At 36.6% G+C, this 20707-nt stretch overlaps 1 protein-coding gene across 1 annotated transcript; it reads left to right on the top strand.

Moving 5' to 3' along the window:
- The first annotated feature begins 9728 nt into the window (after nt 1-9728).
- Nucleotides 9729-15911, top strand: LOC121297002 (CREB3 regulatory factor-like). The gene is given in 8 exon segments (XM_041222998.1): nt 9729-10021; nt 10249-11179; nt 11182-11352; nt 12115-12300; nt 12426-12617; nt 13441-13512; nt 13885-14007; nt 14288-15911. Coding segments are annotated over 8 exon segments (1962 nt in total). The 5' UTR covers nt 9729-9853; the 3' UTR covers nt 14407-15911.
- Nucleotides 15912-20707: the final 4796 nt, after the last annotated feature.

Here is a 20707-nt window from a genome sequence, read left to right as displayed (position 1 = left end):
ATCTCGCTCTGCCCTTCTCCCTCCATTTAATTTCATTACAGTTTATTCAATCAGGTCCCAAGTTGAAATCAATGTTTTGGATATGGTCAACAAATGCTGGAGCTGCCATTTTATTCTGCACTGTCTTTGCCATTATTTTATTTCAAGTCATTACTTTCTATTATTTAAAATGACTGGATTTAATTTATGAGAAAACCCTTGAGACATACTGCTGTGTTCCTAAGACAAGATCATAGGAGCTGGTACATTGTTAGATGTAAAAAATGATTTATGTCTTGGGTAGCAAGCCTTCTGAAGAGAAGGATTAATAGAAAGGTGAGGTGCTCATCATTAGAGAATAAAATACAGTGGCGGCGTTTTCCACCAAATTGTAGGATACTACTTTTAGCGTTTGCATGGTTTTATTACTGGAGAGAAGCATATACATTTTTAAAATACTTTAAAGGTGTTGAAGGTTGGTATGAAGAGCCTGTATGCTTGGTCACAATCATCAGATAAACAGCAGCCACCCCTATCTCATTGCTGGCTTTTATTTTTGCCTACTGTGTCAGCTTGACTGTGCCAACTTCAGATGGGAGGGTAAAAAAAGGCTGTTTCTTAATATTGCCTTGTAAACGCTGTACTCGAATGTATAGAGCCGTGTTGCACCTGGGCCATTTCAGAAGCTTGGTGGTACACACTACATTATTTATTTAGTTAGTTAGTTTTACCTCAAGGTTTAATTTAGACTGAGATGATTGGATGCTGTTCTCCCTCTATTAGAAGCTTGATGGATTGCACCTGATAGGTTTTCTTTGTTACCTGTCACATTACAAACTACCACTAGTCCAGCTGGAAACTTGCTAGAAACCAGTGCCCACCACTGCAGAAATATGCAGGGGGTGTATATCATTGTAGAGAATATAACCAAGATATTTTATGAGATGTTATGAGCAATGTAAGGAGACGAATTCCATGCCATGTTGAATATTGCATACATATACAGTGTACATCATTGGCATCAACTGAAATGCATTTATATAGATTTTCTAAAACCACATACTGTGTTCCAAAAACAACTGTAATGCCAAATGGAATAGCAGCAAGGATGTGTGGGAGGGGCCAGGGAGGTCAGAATAACTAGAAATGCGGGACGGTTGATAAGTGGGTATTTAAAACAGTGAAACCTCATCACGTGCCAGAAAGATACATAACTGCTTGCCTGTCTGTCGCTAATGTTAATTATTGGGAAACTTGTCATTACTCTGTGTGGTTTGAAAGTGGATAACAAAAAGCTTAATACAAATACACATATACCACTTTATTATTTACACCAAGGCTCATATGAGATACTATAACAATAGAAATAATAAATGTGTTACATAATATTTGTGTTGTTATGTTTGTATTTATTTACATGCTTAAATATCATTCAAACAAGCATGCATGATACATGCATACTTGTATAAATAAAATAAAAATTACATTCACATATAAGTTTTAGAGACACAATAGAGTGAGTATAGAAATGTGTCTAAAATTCTCATAGACAGTCAAACACAGCCTCCACTGCAGTTAATACATCTAACGTATACATTGCAATGCACGTGTGTGTATATATATATATATATATATATATATATATATATATATATATATATTTATCTGCTGAGTTTAGGTCCCCCTGTCAAGGCTGGAGAACCAAACTGATTGATGATTGTGATACTGGCCCTGTATTGGGGTACTCAACTGCGCTATGATTGGTCGATTCTGAACCATGTGAAGGGGGTGTCACGCGCTTTCCAGTAACCCGTCAGGAAGAAGATAAACAAAACAAACCAGAAAGGGAAAAAGCGTGGAGTGCATAGGAGTAGAACATTTTATGCAATTAAAGATAGAAATATTCGATTAATTCAAACCTAAATCACCTTATGCGGAGTCTTAGGGTGAGTAAAAGAGCTTTTTAATGTTCCTTTAGGTTGCCGCTTGGAGAAGATCACAGAACAGCAGTAATAAACAAATCAGCGAGTGAGTTTACAAAAAGCATGGAGGCCATAGCTAGTTATACAGACGGGATTTAGGTCCTAGTGCATAATACACCAAATGCATTTATTCACCCGAAAATATCGTTTGCTATGGCTGTGTTTTTTTTTTTTTTTTCTGTTTTCCCTGACTGTGATGTTATATTTTAAGCTGTGAAGAAGTGGTTGGATTATGTTTGGTTAACATCCCCTTGCTTTATTCAAGTCACGAGTTCTGCTGAACTTAAATGTTTGACCTGGGACATGTAAACTGGGCTAAAGTTGTCTGTAAAATGTCATGTTATGTTGTATTTGGACATGTTTATTTCCCTAAATAGGCAAAACGTCTGGCAACTTTTTAGATAAAAACAACAACAGCATTACAAAAGTTACCTATTAATTCTAGCATTTTGACGGTACACGCCCCCTTTTGAAAACATGTACTGCAGGTTTAAAATAAATGTGTTGGTATTATACTAAAATCTGTTTGTGGGTATTTTCCAAAATATCAGTAGAAAGATCTAGCAAAAAAAAAAAGAAAGATATAATCAGTTTGACTTTGAATACATATATCATTGTATATATTGTTATGTACAGCCAAATCTCGTTTGTCAGCTCATCAGTTGTGGTAATCTTTTTTTCTTTTTCTAATGCACAAATAAAATACAGTATATGTTTGTATTTTATTTTATTATTATTATTATTTTTTTTTAAGTAAAGGCCCTTTTAAATTCTGTTTATACTTTAGCTCAGCCCGTCCTGAAATGGGTGGGTGTCGCCTGCCGTGCACTTTGCTTTAACTGAAAGACAACCGACCCAATCGGAGCTGGATTGGAAAGCGTTTGGGGATGATGTGAGCGAATAGTGGTGGAGTGAGTGGGCGGGTGCTTAGCGCAGTTGCGTTAGGTTGATGTTTGTTTTTGTTTGATACTGGCAGCCATGTTGAGGTTCACAATAGAAGAGAGTTGTTAGTAGGTCAGAGCGGAGCAGGGGGTAGACTGTACCAAAAAAAACACCGTGGGGATCAAATAACGTTGTTTATTTTCCACAGTTAATACAGAAAAGGTTACAAAGTGACGGCTGGCAATCCAAGCAAAGTAATGACATTAATTTTGATAGTGACACAGCAGTACACTGAGCCGAACGAACATAATGCAAGCTGCAGTGTTTTGTAGGTCAGGGCTTTAAAGGGTGTAGAGTTCTGTGTAAGTAGAGTTTCTCACGTCAGAAGTTACCAAAGCAGGAGTCAAGTACTGATAAACTCTCTGAAAGATCGCTAATGTTATGAGAAAAAAAAAAAAAAAAAAACAAACAAACAAAGAAAAAACATCCGCTTAGCAGCATTTGCACGCATGCGTGCAAGTACAAATTTGTACATTTAAAAAAAAAAAAAAAAAAAAAAAAAAAGATCTGCCCTGATTGCCCTGAACAGTAACTTAAAGCCTGTAAATCTGGATGGGGAATCTCTGATCTGGCAACACTGCTTGTTCAGGAATTGATAGTTTACTGCAATTTACTATAATTCTTTGTTCATGATGGTTTTATGTTAAGGTTTTCTGTTTTTTTTTTCTTCTCAGTATATTTGCAGTTGTTATAAATTGTAATGGTACATATGCTTAAGAGAAGTGAAAATGTAGGTAACATGTGCACTGAGATTCAGTACCTGTTTTAGTTTTAATATGATCAGCTGGTAAAAGGTTTGTGATATTTAGGTGGTTTTAACACATGCTTTGAAAGACTCGTTCACATACCCCAGATCCTGTAGAACTTGTGTGGATTTTTACAGATAACCTGACAAGACTGTTTTCAGGACTATTCGTAGCAGACAAAATAAAGGACATATTTCCATATAATAAAAACAACTATTTATTTTATTTTTAATTTTTTTAATTTTGAGTTATCTTAAGCCTGCACATTTTATTATACATTTTTGAATTAAGGGAAATTAAGAGAAAATCACCCACTGGTGCCCAAGATAATGAAATTGCAAAGTAGAGTAATTGACGTTATAAACAGCATTTGGAAGACGATGAAAAGGCACAGATGCTGATCTTTGGAAGTATTAGATGATGGTGCATGGCGGCCTGTGTTTATTTTTGTTAGATGGCATGTAATTTACAGGGAAGGCATATAAGAAGTTGTCCCAACACAAGCTACACAACAAACACCTATTATCTATAATATTATATGCTCTATGATCCTAATTAAATAACTGTATAGCAATATTATGCAGCAGGGCCTACATCAGTGAGATGCCAAGGTGGTTCTTGAGTGATTTTATCACCCTGAAACATCTAATCCTCATCAGCTTTTCCCTATATCCCAGTCAAATCTCTATGTTAGAGCAAGGTAATCAACTCTTACCTATAGTAGCTCGTCCCAGCAGTGGCAAGCAGGTTAACTGAAGAGATGAACAGAATTACAATAAGATTACTTATTGATTGCATGGTCAGGAATGACCACTGACTAAAATATGTAGGAACACAGAAGAATGAATGTGACATTTAGGTGAATTTCCTAACAATGTACAGAAAAAAAAAAAAAAACAGTAAATCTGCACCACAGTAGCTACGTAAGTGAATCCAAAATTGGAACAGACATTCGGAGGCAGCTAACCTCCACATTGTGGATAAGAATAGGGTGCTAGCTGCTACATGTGTGTGCACTTTACGTCCGCATTTAAAATACTAAATTAATGCTGAAACCAGATATTAACATGTACTCTTCATTCATGTTTGATTGGTTGCCTAATTCATTAATTCAGGATTATTACAGTAGTTAGTTGTCTGTTCCTAGTATACTAACTCCCCCAAAACACACTTCCTTTTCAAATGCAAACCAAACCACTCTACAGCACTTCCTGTTGATAACACTGAAGCAATACTCATCTCTCAGGCAGTAAACTCACACAGGACTGCAAGCTGTGTTTGCTTTGCCGAAGATGCTTTTTTTTTTTTAAGGCAAGTGGAACCATTAGTGCATGTTTAAAAAATAATATTAGGATACATTATGTGAAGTATAAGTGGTACTGTAGATCACAATCGAAAGGCAAGACACATTGTCACAGGCTCTAGGCATTGACAGACTTAAAGCAGGATGGATTCAGATCTTGGTCTGTTTTCTCAGAACGACCATTTTCAGTAAATACGTGTCAAGCGGTCCAGTGTGTTTAGGTGGAGGATTTTAATTGAGTGAAAATGTAGCCTGGAATTCATGTGGGAGGAGTCTGCAGATTTGTGCCATTCTTGGATTTATTTAGAAATATTACTGTACAGTATGTGCAATAGCAAGTGAGTGTTATTATTGCCATTGATTACCAAAATCAAAACAATGTGAGCAACCATGAAACACATACTGTACAAGTATTCTGAAACATCATACAGATGTGGAGGTGCATCAGTTTTAGAGTCCACATTTTTCAATATTGTAACCAGCCGTTTAAACTTTATGTCACAAAGGGTTGCAAAACAACCCTCCCACATTAGCGGTTGACAGCAAGAGAAGGCTGATTTGGCTATTGGCTGTAGTTTTACTGGGTACAAAAGAAAGAGCTATGAAGATTAGTTTTAATAGCTTTCCGGGGCACATCCCCATGCATTGTACACTTGTCAAGCCTTAAATAGAAGATTTTAGAATGGTCAGGTTTTCTTTACAATCATCAAATAGGGCCTATTCTTTTAAGTGTCACTTTTCTGAAGCGTGTTTGCGTGGGTAAATAACAATTTAATCTAGTAAAATACAGAGGTCTTTAAACAAATGTACTCACCAGGCTCTACAATATGCTGTATCTGTATGTAAATATTTTACAGCACTGATCGATTGATTGTCCATCCATTATATCTGTCAACGTGCATTTTAAAAATGTATGAATTGTACTTTTATGTTGTGCAATTTGTTGTGTTATGATATTGCAGCATCATCTTGTGCACACGCCGTTAGAGTAAATCAGTCTAGTTCAAATGAATGTTGAAACTCTTTCAAATACAACATCAGCTAGAATCTGGTGCCTCCAGTACCCCGCAGTGTTTCTCCCAAGCCTAAGGCTTACCAATAGTACTGCATGACAGTTGTACTGTTCCAGTCGGCAGCACTACACAATCTGACCTGTTCATCATGATTAGCAAGGCTGCATTTGCATTTGTGAAAACAAATCTCTGTACTGTACATTTATGTTAATTGTTATTTACTAACAGTTTCACATTATGCCTCATGGCTGTGCAACATGCTTTCTATTCATTTACAGAAAAGAGTCCAAAAGCATTTGGTATGTAACATTATAATATATTTTTTTAGGCATGGTTTTCAGTCTGGTAACTTACAGTAGGTTGGCAGCTTTCTCATGCAGGGATATGTTGAGAACTGATTGTCTTTTGAAATTCAGGCCCTGAGTCTGGAAGGGTCAGCCTTCCAAGCAGTGCTTCTTGTTGACTCTCTTTCTGGACCTCTCAGGAGCATAGAAAAAAAACACTATGAGCACCTTACTCACTTCTGGCAAATTGCAAGATGAAGGGTAACTGGCGAGTTTTATTAAAAAGAACCCAGGACTTCAAAGGAAAGCAGGAAATTAAATTCTTCTATCTGTTATCATTGGATTGTAACTCAGGACTGCAGTTTAAAGACCTTGTCACAAATGCATCTTGGGACCATTATTAAGGCTTATGGTGAATGTACCTGTACATCAAAGTTGGAGGTAAACAAATCTCCTTTTATTGAAATCTCACGTACTACTTCAGCAATTCATTGTGTCTAAAAATGATTTTTGTGATTTCTGAGTGTAGTATCACAAACAATTAAGAATCCCAGTTGGGCAGCATCAATGTGCTATGTTAGAATCCGAACCTTAATTTGCAGGCAAGGTACAGTACAGAACAAGAAAGGTTTTCTGAACTGCAGCTGTATTTAGTACAGAGTGCACCATAGCTGCCTGAACTTAAGTGACACATTTCAGTTAAGAGCTACTGTAATAGCTGAGACACATTAGTGTGTTTGAAAACTCTGTTTATAAGAAACTATATTTTTGTGTCTGATTAATAAAATACTGTAGGGTATTCTTCTTTTCTTTCTCTCACAATATGTTTATAGAAAAATAAGTTAATTTTCAGTAGAAAGTATATTACTTACTTTGCATGTACTTTATAAACTGTAGGTTTGTGTCAGCCACAAGCTTCCTGATGACTGATAAGTCAGTTAGAATAAGTATGTAAAACAGGGTTAAAAGTCTAGTAAAAAGGTTATAAACACTTTATCAGAGTACCCCTTTCTGGCTGTGAGTCCCTGAACTGCACTTTACTGAACTGTTGATGAACTGGGCAATTATTTAAATACCATGTTCTGTTATTAAAAGTACATTATGAGACTTATTTTGTTGCTCCAATATTTGGTTAGATTTTCTCTGTCCAATAAGCTGTAGTTGTCTCTAGCTGGCTTTCAGATACATTCTCTGATGGTGGAATGCTGATTTGACCATTTATTTTATTTCAGAAAGTGCTACAAGTCAGTGCACTTTTCATTCTGCTGAATCTACCTGCTTTCTAGTACAGTATAATATAGCAAAACCTCTACTAATTGGAATCCAGGGGTGTTTGTAAAATAGATATTTCATAGAGAATGCATCCCAGCTTTGTCAATACTTCTTACTGCTGCTGGATATGAACACTCCTGTGGGCTGGTTCGACCGCACTCCAGAATCCTGTTTGCTGAACAGAGGAGAAGGACAGTGTCTGGCAGGGAAGAAGAGCACAGCAAAAACCTCCAGTATAAAAATAGCTGTTTAAAATGATTTTGTACTGTATAGTATGTGTCGTTTGTGTTAACTGACGTAATCTATTCCTGTCCAGCCTAGCACAAAGTACAGAATAGTGTTTATATTGCTTGCTGAACGGAAACCCTTGCATTCTCCAGAATAGGTTGAAAGGAAACTGAAAGGGTTGCAAGATGTGATATTATTAGCTGTTTTTTATAGCTTGCAGTTTGCAGTGTGGTTGTTTTCCCTCAGCCCTGATCAGGTGCTTTGCTGTGAACGTTGTTTTAATATAGCTGTGCAGCATTGCTTATTTAGGAACAAAGCCTTCGGGTCCTGAAAAAACAATGCTGAATAAAGTATGACACGTATCACCTGGTTTCTCAAATCTTAAGTCAAGATTTGTATGATAATAGGTTAATTGCTTAGAGGAACTGCAAGTGCTTCTTAAAGGTACAGCACTGTACACATTTAAGGTTAAATTATTATGTTTTACCTAACTGTCAAAAGTACTGCAATTTGTAGGGTGTATAAGTGAAAAAAACACCAGGATGTGCATTAATGCCCTGAAGCCTTGAGGAAATAAAAAGCTCCCAAAGAATTATTATATCCTCTAATAAAGGTAAAACCTCCACAACAGGACCAGCCAGGATGCAGGGTTGTCCTTTTCATATCTTTCTTTAATTGTGTTCAACAGTTAAACCCCTTTAAACGTCTTTCCATTATTTACACAGTTGTCTGTCTTGAACCTTGTGACAAATGCCCCTGCATCTAAGTTTTGTACTGATACATATTCTGCTGATATTTGAACATGGGTTTAATCTTATCCCTGATGCAGGGATAAAACACTGCAGAGGTATTCTAAAGGTACATCCTGCAGTCAGTATCTCTAACACTGGTAGCTGGTAAAATAAAGGTTTCTGTTTAAAAACAGGTTATCTATTGTGTCGCAGGGCAAATCCCTGTCGGTAAAAAATGTGTTGGTGGTTGGCAGGGATAGTGTTAATTTTTGTCACTGAAAGATAAATGTGGATGTAATTGCAAGTAAATTAATTACTTTAGTTAATTTAATGTCACCTGCCTGTAATCCGCAGGCAGGTATATAACAGTAACCAAAGGTTGGTACTGGGCAGTCTGTGTATGAAAATCGGTGTAGAAGCAAAGGCATTGTGTGAAGCCTGGAAAAAAAGGTGCTGTGTGAAACGTGTTTGTGTGCTCGTGTGTAACAGATTGATAGATTTATTTATTTAAATCGGTAAATGGCTTAGCCATCCGACCTAGTTAGAAACTTTAAAAAAAAAAATAATAAAAAAAAGTATAGTTTAGTACTCCATGTAATAAAACTCCAGTAATAAAACTGCATGAAAGTGCTTTAAAATGCAATTTTAGTGTCTGGCTCTGCTTAAGGGGCAAACAAACCTTAAAATAAGTAAAATCCTTTGCAATTGCTAAACTGTGACTGTGACTTCAGATATGCCAAATTAAAAATATTGCATGATAAAATATGACTATGCAACAGACTGTGATAAATGTAATGCAATACTGGTAGCTAGTCATAAGTGACAGTGTACTATAGCCAGTTAAAGTGTTCCCCGCCTTTCATGAAAGCCACTGATATTACCTTTTTCCTATCTGCCCGTATATACCTTCATTTTCTATCCCTGTCAATTAATTAATAATTCTGTAAGAAATTAAAAAAAAAAAAAAAAAAAAACTTGCTCCAGATACTGTAGTTACGAGAAATGTATGCTTTGTTGGCTCTTGTGTTGTTTTTTATTCCTTTCTTCTTTCACAATAGAAAAGAATCAACAGAAGAGGACCAGACAAGCAAGCTTTAGCAAGCTATTGAGGCAATAAAGAAAAATACCCTGTTGTGATGGAATTAATTAATTAAAACAAAGCTGGAAACGACGGCCCCCGTGACACGACAAAAAAGTTTGGAATTAGACAGAGGGGATCTGGGCTTGGCAATGCCTCAGGTAAGCTGTTGGGGCTGTGAATGCCTCAAACCTGTCTTGTTTTAGTGTTTTACCTTTGATGAGATGCTGTTCAGTATTTACCAGTAGGCTAGTTATATGTTACTGTGTAGAATTCTGAAGTTAGCAGAATTAAAATGAGGGAAAATACCTGCTATTGTATATATGATATTTTCCAGCCTTGCGTTGGTGAGATGGAACCTCCTTTTGGGGATGCCTTTGAGAACCACACTTTTTCTGATCAAGTATTGACCAGCACAGACCTGTTGGCTAGCAGTTCTGATCCAGATTTCATGTACGAACTGGTAAGCACCGAGTAAAAAGGAAATTTATGTTTAATGACTGTCTTGTATAGTAGTACTTTCATACTTAGTCATTGAACTTAATATGTTACAACAAATCTATTGCAGTTCTACACTATAACACAGTTCAAGATAAGTGATCATAATAAAATATGATAATGAATGATTTTTGTCTTAACCCTAACTTACTATATATAGTTGTGCTAATTAAAATTGTTGATTCCCCTCAGGACAGAGAAATGTCTTGCGGGCAAAGTCCTAGAAGTGATGTCCTATCAATTGAGGTATGCAAGGACATAGAAGAAGTGCTGGACAGTGACCCAACATATAACTCAAACTTTGAACAGTGGGATACATACTGGGAAGACTTAACCAAGTACACAAAGCTAGCCAGCTGTGATATCTGGGGAACCAAGGAAGTGGATTTTCTGGGACTGGATGATTTTTCTAGTCCTTATCAAGATGAGGAAGTCATTGGAAAAACACCAACCTTAGCACAACTTAACAGTGAGGATTCCCAGCCTGTTTCAGATCTGCTTTATCACCCTGATCTGCTACCGAGTCAGAAGTCAAATATGCTTGCGTCTTCCTTAAGCGGGAAGAAAATGGTGAGCAGGCTGCCGACTTCGTCTGCGTCTTCTGCGAGAAACTCCCTTCCAGATGATGCCGAAAGCTTTCAGAAAGCCACCAGGCCTGTACCCTCCAGCACAGAAACCATCAGCAAAACTCAGATACAGAGCGCTAAGGTCACATCTTTTCATTCTGATACCAAGGGCTATGTCAGGAAGGCTAAAGTCAGGATCAATACAGTACCACTCAGACCAGCAGTGGAGGCCTCACAGGTCCAGGCTGGCATCACCATTGGCTCTTCATTTAGCGAGTGCAGAGCGGCAGTGCCTGAAATGAAAGCTGAAAAGCAGAACACAGAGATTGCAGCCACCACCGCTGCTCCCGAGAAAAGAACCCCCCTAGTGGAGAGCCATGAGCTCTTCACCTCTCCTGGTGTGAGTCAGGGACTACTGCCCACCAATGCCTTGGTGCTGGACCAGTCTCAGAAGAAGGAAGAGCACAACTACTCTCTCTTTGTGACGGATGAGGGCATGGAGGAGCAGCCCAAACCAGAGATGGAGGAGGAAGAGGAGGAGGAGGAGGAGGAGGAGGAGGGAGGAGGAAAGAAGAAGATCTTGAAGAGCAGGAGCTGGAAGATGAAGACCATGACGAAGGGTTTGGGAGCGAACATGAGCTCTCAGAGAATGAAGAGGATGAGGAGGAAGAGGAAGAGGAGGACTATGCGGATGATAAAGACGACATGAGCGATACCTTCTCTGAACCAGGTATGTGTATTCTTCAGATATTTATGTCAGGGAGGCTAAAGTGCTGTGTAAATACACAAAGCAGAGCTTTGGTGTTGCCAGGTTTACTTCTTGTATTTCTGGTAAGGTAGGTTTTCTTTCAGTAAAAAATAAATTAAGGAGCTGTAGTATGGTTTGATTAATCTTGAAAGTTATTTAAGTGTGTGTGTGTCTTTGTATGTGTGTTTTATGTTCACAGTTAACAGCCATTTCTGTTTAGTAAGACAGAGAGACAGACTGCTTTACAGTTTAGACTGAATGTGCTGCAATAGCTTGTACACCTTTAAGAGTTACTGCATTGTGATTATTCTATAAGTAAACCATAGTCTCTGTATATGGCTTGGTCAACATAATGTTTACAAAATAGGATCAAGTTTGGATTCACAAACTGCCAGTGTAATCTTTATGCAATTTATGCTTTATTATGACATACTGATCCTGCAAAATAGAGTAAGCATGTTGGTAGACCCTTAAATTAGAATGTTCTGTTTTAGCACTGCTATTTTACTGCACCTTGAGATGCAGTAGAAATGAAAAGGAATGCACTGTTGTATTGTATTATTTAAAAGGTTGTTGCCCAAGTAAGGTATTTGACTGATGAAGCAACTGTTTTTTTTTTTTTGTTCTATTGGTGATGTATTTGGAGGACAAGCCAAGTGTTTTTCTTAGTTACTGATTTTCCTTTTTTAGTTAGTTAGTGATTGATCGATAAGCTCACCAGTGGATTGCTGTTTTGCATTTCAGGGTGTGATAATGACCCAGCGGAAGGGGTGCCAGCTGGACTATCCAGAAAGAGAGGCAAAAGAAGGTACTTCTGGGAGTACAGTGAGCAGCTGACACCTTCCAAACAAGAACGCATGCTGAAGCCTTCAGAATGGGATCGAGACACCCTGCCCAGCAACATGTTCCAGAAGAACGGGCACCTCCACGGTGAGGGCTTTAACATTCCCAATCACATTACAGTGTATCTCGTTTTCATGCTACCTTTTTAAAGATTAATTGAATGTATCGGTGATCCAGAGCATGCCTCAATCTGTTTCTTCTCATTCAAACAGGGAAGTACACTGTAAAGAAGTCTCGCAGAACCGATGTGGAAGACCTGACTCCGAACCCCAGAAAGCTTCTTCAGATTGGGAATGAGTTGAGAAAGCTAAACAAGGTGATCAGTGATCTTACTCCAGTCAGTGAGCTTCCACTGACTGCCCGGCCACGCTCTCGGAAAGAGAAGAACAAACTAGCTTCCAGGTAAGAAGACCCAAACTCTGGAGAAAAAAGATATCCTCTATGAAGAGTATTCCTGGCCATTGCATATAGTGGGGTTGCATGTACATATGCTTAAAGCTTAATATGTTTATTACCTAACAAACATTCTTTGGGTATCAAAGTATTGGTTGTGACAACCTGCTCTGGCCTCTGGTTAGGGTAAATAAGGCTGTCCAGTTATATCACAATTGTATACGCATGGGTCTGACAATGCCTGAGCTACTCTTCATACTGTAGATGCAAATCTTCTTATCAACCTACATAAGTGTTGTTTTCAGTTCCTGTATATGTAAACTATGAATCCCTCTAGGCAACAAAACAATGTACTTGTTCTGTTTTATTTAGAATCTAGATAAAGCTGGAATGTGTTGCTCGTTTAAGACAATAAAAAAAAAGGCTTTTTGGCAAGAACCTGATATAGTTCACTTTCTTTTGGCTTGAGCTGTGATGCAAAGGGTCTTTATTTATTTATTTGTTTATTTTTTGCTTAGTCATCTAAACTGATCTATAGGCCAATTTCAACCATCACACCGTCAAAAGCGACTAATTAAAGGGCTTTATATGTTTTTTTTTGTTAGCAGTGACTAGTCCTGCATTTCAAGTTTATACACATTCACTTCCCTTAGAAACTGCTCACACATAGTGTACATTCACATTTTATCTACAGCCCTTACAGAAGGCACATGTGGAAGTGTATTTTAATTGTCACAGAACAGAAAGAGGGTTGGCTACAATCATTCTCCAATTCCCCCCCCCCCCCCCCCCCCCCCCCCCCCCCCCCCCCCCCCCCCCCCCCCCCCCCCCCCCCTTGCCGGCTGAAGAAAAAGGCACAGTATGAGGCCAATAAAGTGAAACTCTGGGGCCTCAATACAGAATATGGTAAATATGTTCTTTGTGGAAGTAGCTAATTTTATACAACTGTGTTTCACCTAAGTTTATCATTAATACCTTAATAGAGTACTGTACTATAACATGCAGAATTCTATTGTGGTCCTAAATCCTGTCTTTGTCGGAAAACCTTCAAAATTAAAATGCTAATTTAAAAATGATCCATCTATTATCAGTGGTGATTATACTGTGTTATATTTTACGTGTTAGTAAAAGTGTACTGTTTTATCTAGGATTATGTATTTTTTTTATTTATAAAATTTGGGGGAAACATTTTGAATGTTTGGTAATACATAAAAAAAACAATGTATGAATGAAAGTTGTCTGAAGGTTGCATTAAAGTGAAGTATTTTGTATTTGCAGATAAGCTCCTGTTTGTGATCAATGGTGTCAAACAAGAAATTGTCACCAGAGTGCATATTCTGAGAGAGGACAAGGGAACCAGCATGACTGAGAAACTTGAGCGGCTCATTAAGGAAACTCTTGGTAAGAAGCACATTTTCAAGAGTCTGCTCTGAAAGTTTCCCGGTTCCCAATTCATAATCTCAGGCAATCGCGTTACATCACCAGATCAGGTATTTACAGGTTAAGGTCTGGATTATATCTAAGTGATAGCCCTGCTGTAGCCATGGCAGTGCTATTGTGCCTTTACATAGCATGCCACTGTAAACATGGCTATTAATACTATAATTGTTTAGATTTTAACCAGGTTAGTCTGAAACCTGAACATTTTCGTTTCAATTTTGTCCTTTATTCTGCCTTTTAGTGAGCTCTCCTGTAGGTGGGCAGACGTCGGACTTTGTTAACCAGATCCTGGAGAAGACGGCTGGCGGAGATCCAACAGGAGGCCTTGTGGGACTCCGCGTGCCGACATCGAAAGTGTAACCTGTTGCCATGGGCCAACAGGAGCCCGAGGCAGAGACAACCATCCGCGCCATTAATGTGACACTGTAATATCATAGTGTTTTGCATGTTCATTTACATCAAGGAATACATCTACAAACGTAATATTTAGAACTGTGCAACAAAAATGCAGGATCTCTGCCTTTACTGTGTTTCTCGCCTTCTGTGCATGTGGTTTGTAAGTGTCATGTAGGAGCCACTCGTTACAAATTAAGTGAAAACGAGAAAAATTATACCTGCCCAGGAAAAAGAAACAGCACTTTGGTGGGTATGCTACAGAACTGAAACCTACAGCAAATGCTATCCAAAATTCTTAGTAGTATACATAGTAAATGCAAGATAGACGGAGCATAAAAATTGCACGTGATTTAGATGAGTTGGAGATTTTGTTGGCCGTTTAGATTCCAGCCGAGTAGGAAATGTCTACTCCTAGTTTAACATCAGCCTTGTACTCTGAGTTATGTAGTGTGATTTTGGCAATGGAAGGTTCCATTATTCCCTTTTAGCATGTTTGGGGTCTGACAAAAGGGAAGGAGGTTAAGGAGATGATGGAGCATAAAACTACCATAATAAAGTGGTTAGGCTAATAGTTCATATATGAGTGCTTGAATAAATGAACAAGATGTTAATTTTCTTCCATACACTTTGGTTGAAATCTTGACATTTGGACTTTATAGACATTGCTAGTATAGTGTATAAAGTTTTAAATTCTTGAGCTTAATATATAACTTCATGTGTATGTACAAAGTAATACTCATTGTGCCTTGTATTTAATACAGAAGTTTAAGGAAAGTATGCTTTTTACAAAAGAAAAAAGTCTTGATGTATAGTACAGATGGCTAATTTGTGGATTTGTAATGTATTTTAGCTCTTTAAACTATTTTGAATGTACATAGGAATATTTGGAAATGTAGATATATGCCACAGAGTCTGTGTATTGTATCATAAGATGGCTCTGAAAATAACTTTTTGTTTTTGGTACTTTACCATGAAAAACTATTTGCACACTATATTTTGATTGTTTGTTTGTTTTTTGTACCAAAGATGAATGCAACAAAAATGGCAAATAGCCAGTTTAAGTAAGGTTTTGCACAGCTTACCTGATACCGTATTGAATGTAGAAAAAGTGGTAGGGTCAGGGGAATTCATTGAACTGTGAATGTATTGCTTGGGTCCAATTCTCAACAGGAGCATTCAAACATACTTTATACAGGTTTGCTGTTCCTGTTGTTGGCTGAAGTAGACAGGTTTGTTAGGAAAAGAGTTTGGGATTTTTTCCTTTTTAAATTACATAAATGCGGTATATATTGTACTTACTTTTTATAAAGAAAAGAATAGAATAGAAGAACCTGGAGCTTTCAATGTACATTTTATTTAGCTTGTAAAATATTACCAGAAATAGCACTTAATGGATTATTGCGCATGATACAGTTCTAAAAATCTACTTCAGAAAAAAAAAAAAAAACACAAAAAAAAAAAAAAAAAAAAAAAAAAAAAAAATATATAAATAAATAAAAAATAACTTATATAAACATGTACATAGGTATATGGAAATACCTTTTGTTCATCGTAGCAAATAGGTAAATATTTAACTACAAAACCCCCCCCTACCCCCCCCCCCCCCCCCCCCCCCCCACCCCTACAACCCCCCCCCCCCCCCCCCCCCCCCCAAAAAAAAAAAAAAAAAACAAAAAAACAAAAAACAAATTTGCTTTGTGTTTGCACTGTGTAATATCTGTTTTTAGTACTGAAATCAGTAAGATGCTTTATTTAAGGGGAGATAATGTAGGGTCAGTGTGTGTTTCTGGTTTCTTTGTGCTTTCTGAAATATCTGAAGACAGGTTTGCCATTGAAGAGAGTGGAAAGGTAAATGTCAGGTTGGATATGTAATGTCTGGAATGGAGAGCTTTGTCTGCAGAAGACCAAATAAAAGTGCTAGTAACATATTAGTAAACTAGTAATTGCGTCTTTCAGGCCTGTAGCCATAAACTGAGGTAGAAATATAATAATCCAGAACTTAGCCGTTCATAGTAGTTTAGAACATGTGGCTTGCAGTTAACACAGTGCTGTTTAAGTCAATCATATACAAGTTTATTAACAGAATGCCATTAATATCTGTTATTATTTAGCTCAGTTTTGTAATATGATATTTTCAACAGAATGGAATCCCGTTTTCCGAGACATACTTCATGTTCAAAAGGCAGATCAGTATAGCCCAGATAAAGAGGGTAGATTGATGAGGAAGTTTCCAAAGAAGTTCACCTGGCTAACACTTAACAGTTTGAGAGATATTGAAAATTACTTTAGTCAGAGCAGTGTGTCAAATTAATTTCAGTTGATCAGCCAATCAATTGTTTTTGTTTTTCACACAACTCTTTTTTTTTATTTTATTATTATTTTTTTTTTTTTTTTTAACATTATTGTCAACATGACAATCGTAACAGGCAAAGTGCAGGATCACATCTGTTCAGAGACACTGGTAGGTTTACATTGTAACCAAGTGTTGGCTCAATAGCTTTACTTTGAGCTGATTTAAGTAGATCAGTGTAATGTAAATGTATTTTTCTATTACATGTCACACTGGAAGACCGTTTTAATTACCATAAGATGGAGCATGTTCTCTTGAAATAGGTCTGTTTGGTGATTTTCATAAAACACACTTAACTTGCGTCATGCTATCCTTGTTTCCATGGGCCAAAAAGTCCCAAGCTCAAATCGGCCAGTTGCAGATCAAGTCCAAATCATACAGTTATTTTGAATTTATATATTTTTTTTCCAGATCTATATCTGATTGATTGAAAACTAAATGCTTTTGACCACGTACCTGGAAACAAGCAATTGGAGAAAGAATAAGTACACCGTGCCTGGTAAGAGCAGTTTGATAGAGTTGACCTCTCTCTCAAGACATTTTAATGACAGTATTGTCAGAATCGAATACATGCTGAATTTCTGGAACTGTGTGCTTTTCAGTAAATTTAGCATGCAGTTAGGAAACAGCTGGTAATTTAACACTAGACTAATTCAAATGTATTCTATAAACTTTTACAGTAATATACTGTACCGGTTTACTAACTAGCAATCTAATGATCATTCAGGAAACATGTCCGTGTTCATTTAGGGTAAGAGGTTTTTTAAGATTGGCATTTTACAGCAACCAGAATTGATTTAAAGTGTAGTTTTTTAAAAATTTTTTTTTTTTTTTTTTTTTTATGAGTCTGTAATGCAAATAGTTTATGCCATCCTGAATGCAGTGTTTCACATTATAAATAAAATAAGCTGAAATGTATCTTTTAAATGTTGAGTTTATATTACATTGATAAATATATTAGAAAAAAAGCACTTTGTTTAAAAAAAGAAAAAAGAATAGAGTTTTGTATATTGCTGCCTTTTGCTGCTAAACCTGGGCTTGTCAGAATGCTGCGGCAATGGAGTCAAATCTAGAAGCGGGCAGCCGAACCTCGATTTCCAGGTTCAGTTGTCTTCAGTAGTTTTCCTATGGAAACTGGATGCTGCTTTGGGTGTTCTTCAGGTTGATATACAGTGTAGATGCATCGGTTCTGGGTGTTTCCAGATTTTTTTTCGTTTTATTTCTTGTATTGGAAAAACGTGTCCAGGCGTATTCACGGAAGCTTTATCTTGTGAATGGTGAAAAGAAAAAAAAAACTGTACTGTAAAAGAGGTTTGCAGTGGGGAAACCAATCAGAAACAAACTCCCAATACCGTGCCAACCTCCTAGCCTTTCACAAGTAAAAGTTCAAATGAAACTATATTGCTTTGGCAAATTATGCTGGCTTCTAAGGTACCGCGTTGAGACACAGTGGCCAGTTCAAATGCTAAATCAATGAAATAGTTGTGTCTTATTAATGATAACGAAATCATCAGGCATATGTCAAACATAGTTGCCATGGGCTGTGTACAGCATTATATTTATTGCTGTCACCCCAGCACTAGTAAAGTGTTCTTGCCGGTTTTTACTTTTAATAAGACGAACGCAAGCTGTGCAGCTTTACATTTTACCAGGAGACTCTGTGGCATTTAAACAGTCTAGAAATGGTTGTACTTCCATGCCAGTAACTTTTTTTCTGCTTCCTCTATTGACATTGAGACAAGACATATACATTTATGTTTAGTTTTATCAAAATAAATAGTATCCTTAATTGAGAAAAAATGGAGATGTGTATGTTTTCTAAGTGATTTATTTTTGGCATGCTTTCATGTTTCAGTTTGTAGTGTTGGACAACAATGCTGACAGTATACACAACTCTTGTTGAATGTGCACAATGCAGACTTTACTCTTGTGAGTAAGGCTGTACATTGCTTTAGAAATCAACTCTCCAAATAAAAATTTTAAAAAAGGCAGGAGTTGTTCCCTGTTTGCTTCAGAGACTTCAAATTCCTCTGCATGTTACTACAGTCAAACCTGTTTATATTGACCACTGGAGTGAGTATGGACAGGTCCTTTATGAACGGATGGTCTATAATAAAAGTGTGACTGTACTACATTTTGGTAAATTCAAAAGATAATGCATCAAATAAAACAATATTTGATAAGTAATGTAACAAAGGCAATATCATCATAAATGTTTGCAGATGTGTTGATTCTTTAACTGGTGGAATGCTATCATGTTTAGGATGATCAGCAAATTGGCTTACACTGAGAGATGGATTTATTTAAAAAAAACAAAAAAAAAAAACAACAGACAAACTGCTTTATTCCCTGTCTATTGAACTTCCAAGTGTAGGAGAACATACCTGAACACACACTCACAGCTATATAACATATCTATAGCTATATATATATATTATATCTATCTCTATCTATATATAATATATATAATATATATATAGATATATTATATCCATATATATATATAATATATATATATATTATCATATCTATATATATATATATATATATATATAATCAGGAGCAAGGTTTTACATTTTATGACATTTTAAATCAATGAGGTGGCTCTCAGTTGAAATAAACAGTGGTTCAGACACAATTTTCCTTGAAAGGTGACTTGTCTAGGTGAGGAATCTTGAAAAAAAGACTGTGTCAGATTCACTAAGCATTTGTTACAGGAAAAGGTGTGCAGCATTTTTACTTTTTATTCCAAATACTCAGACGTTTTAAATTAAGTTATTCTTTAATGTCATCAAAAAATACAAGATATTCTTTCTAATTTTGTTACGTTACTAGTTGGTCCTTTACATGCATGAAAATCTGATGCAAACTTCGCCCTGGGGTTTTTGCTTTGTGAATGTGTGTTTTACTAATCGGTGAGACTATCCAAAGAATGTTGCGATTTTCATTCAAAATAATTTAAACTTGTTTCTCATTAAAGATCTCTGTATGTTCTGTGGTTAACTTATTTTTTGCTATACACCATTATTTTGTATTTCTTTTGTAGTTATGGTCTAAATCTGTAATTTATTGCACAAGTCCTGAATTTTGATGAATACCTGCCTTCACTGCTCCTTTTTTTTTTTTTTTTTTTTGCTATACCGTTTTCTCAATTTTTGTTGTTTTTATATATCTTTGCTGTAATTTATAACATCAAAAACGTGTGTGTATGAAAAGGAATGAGGACCATAGCTGTGTTAACCAATCATATTCAAAAGATTTTGTGCCCAGATACTATCAATGAGTGTATCCTCATGGAAGGAACAATATTAAATGTCACCTTTTGTGTCACATTAAATAACCAGTCAATCTGCCTGTCAATTTCATGCATGACCATTCTATAAACTGTCTGGCTGTTGGCTTTAAGCTGTTTTTTTTTGTTTGCTTGTTTTTTCAGTGAACAAGCACACACATCTCTAAGAGACACCGAATGATTTGCAGTTCTAAGATGTCAAACATTTGACAGTGCATCAGTAAAGTAAAATGTACTTGGTTTGCTCCAGATTTGGTCTGTTGTGCTAAATTTGCTGCAGCACCTATTTTCAGAGCTTCCGGCCTAATATATATATATATATATATATTCGCTCAGATTGTCAGCTAGTGGTGTAGCATCAGGTTTACCTCAAGTCTGATCCCTGCATCCAGAGACCACCTGTCAGATAAATAAACGTACGAGCAAATAATACAGATTTAGTTCCCTGCAATGAATTACGTTTCCTTCTTATTTAAAAAAGAAAAAAAATGTGTTGATCTAAAAAATAACTTTAATTCTACATATTCACGGCAAATCGTCATAAAAGGTCTAACCCCTTTAATGTTTGCCGTACTATTTAGATGACTAGCAATGGGGTTTGTAACTAAGTAGTACTTTTGTGC

Source organism: Polyodon spathula, chromosome 22 (assembly GCF_017654505.1).
Source record: "Polyodon spathula isolate WHYD16114869_AA chromosome 22, ASM1765450v1, whole genome shotgun sequence".
NCBI classification, from domain to species: Eukaryota; Metazoa; Chordata; class Actinopteri; order Acipenseriformes; family Polyodontidae; genus Polyodon; species Polyodon spathula.
This window is presented reverse-complemented; position numbering and strand designations above follow the sequence as displayed.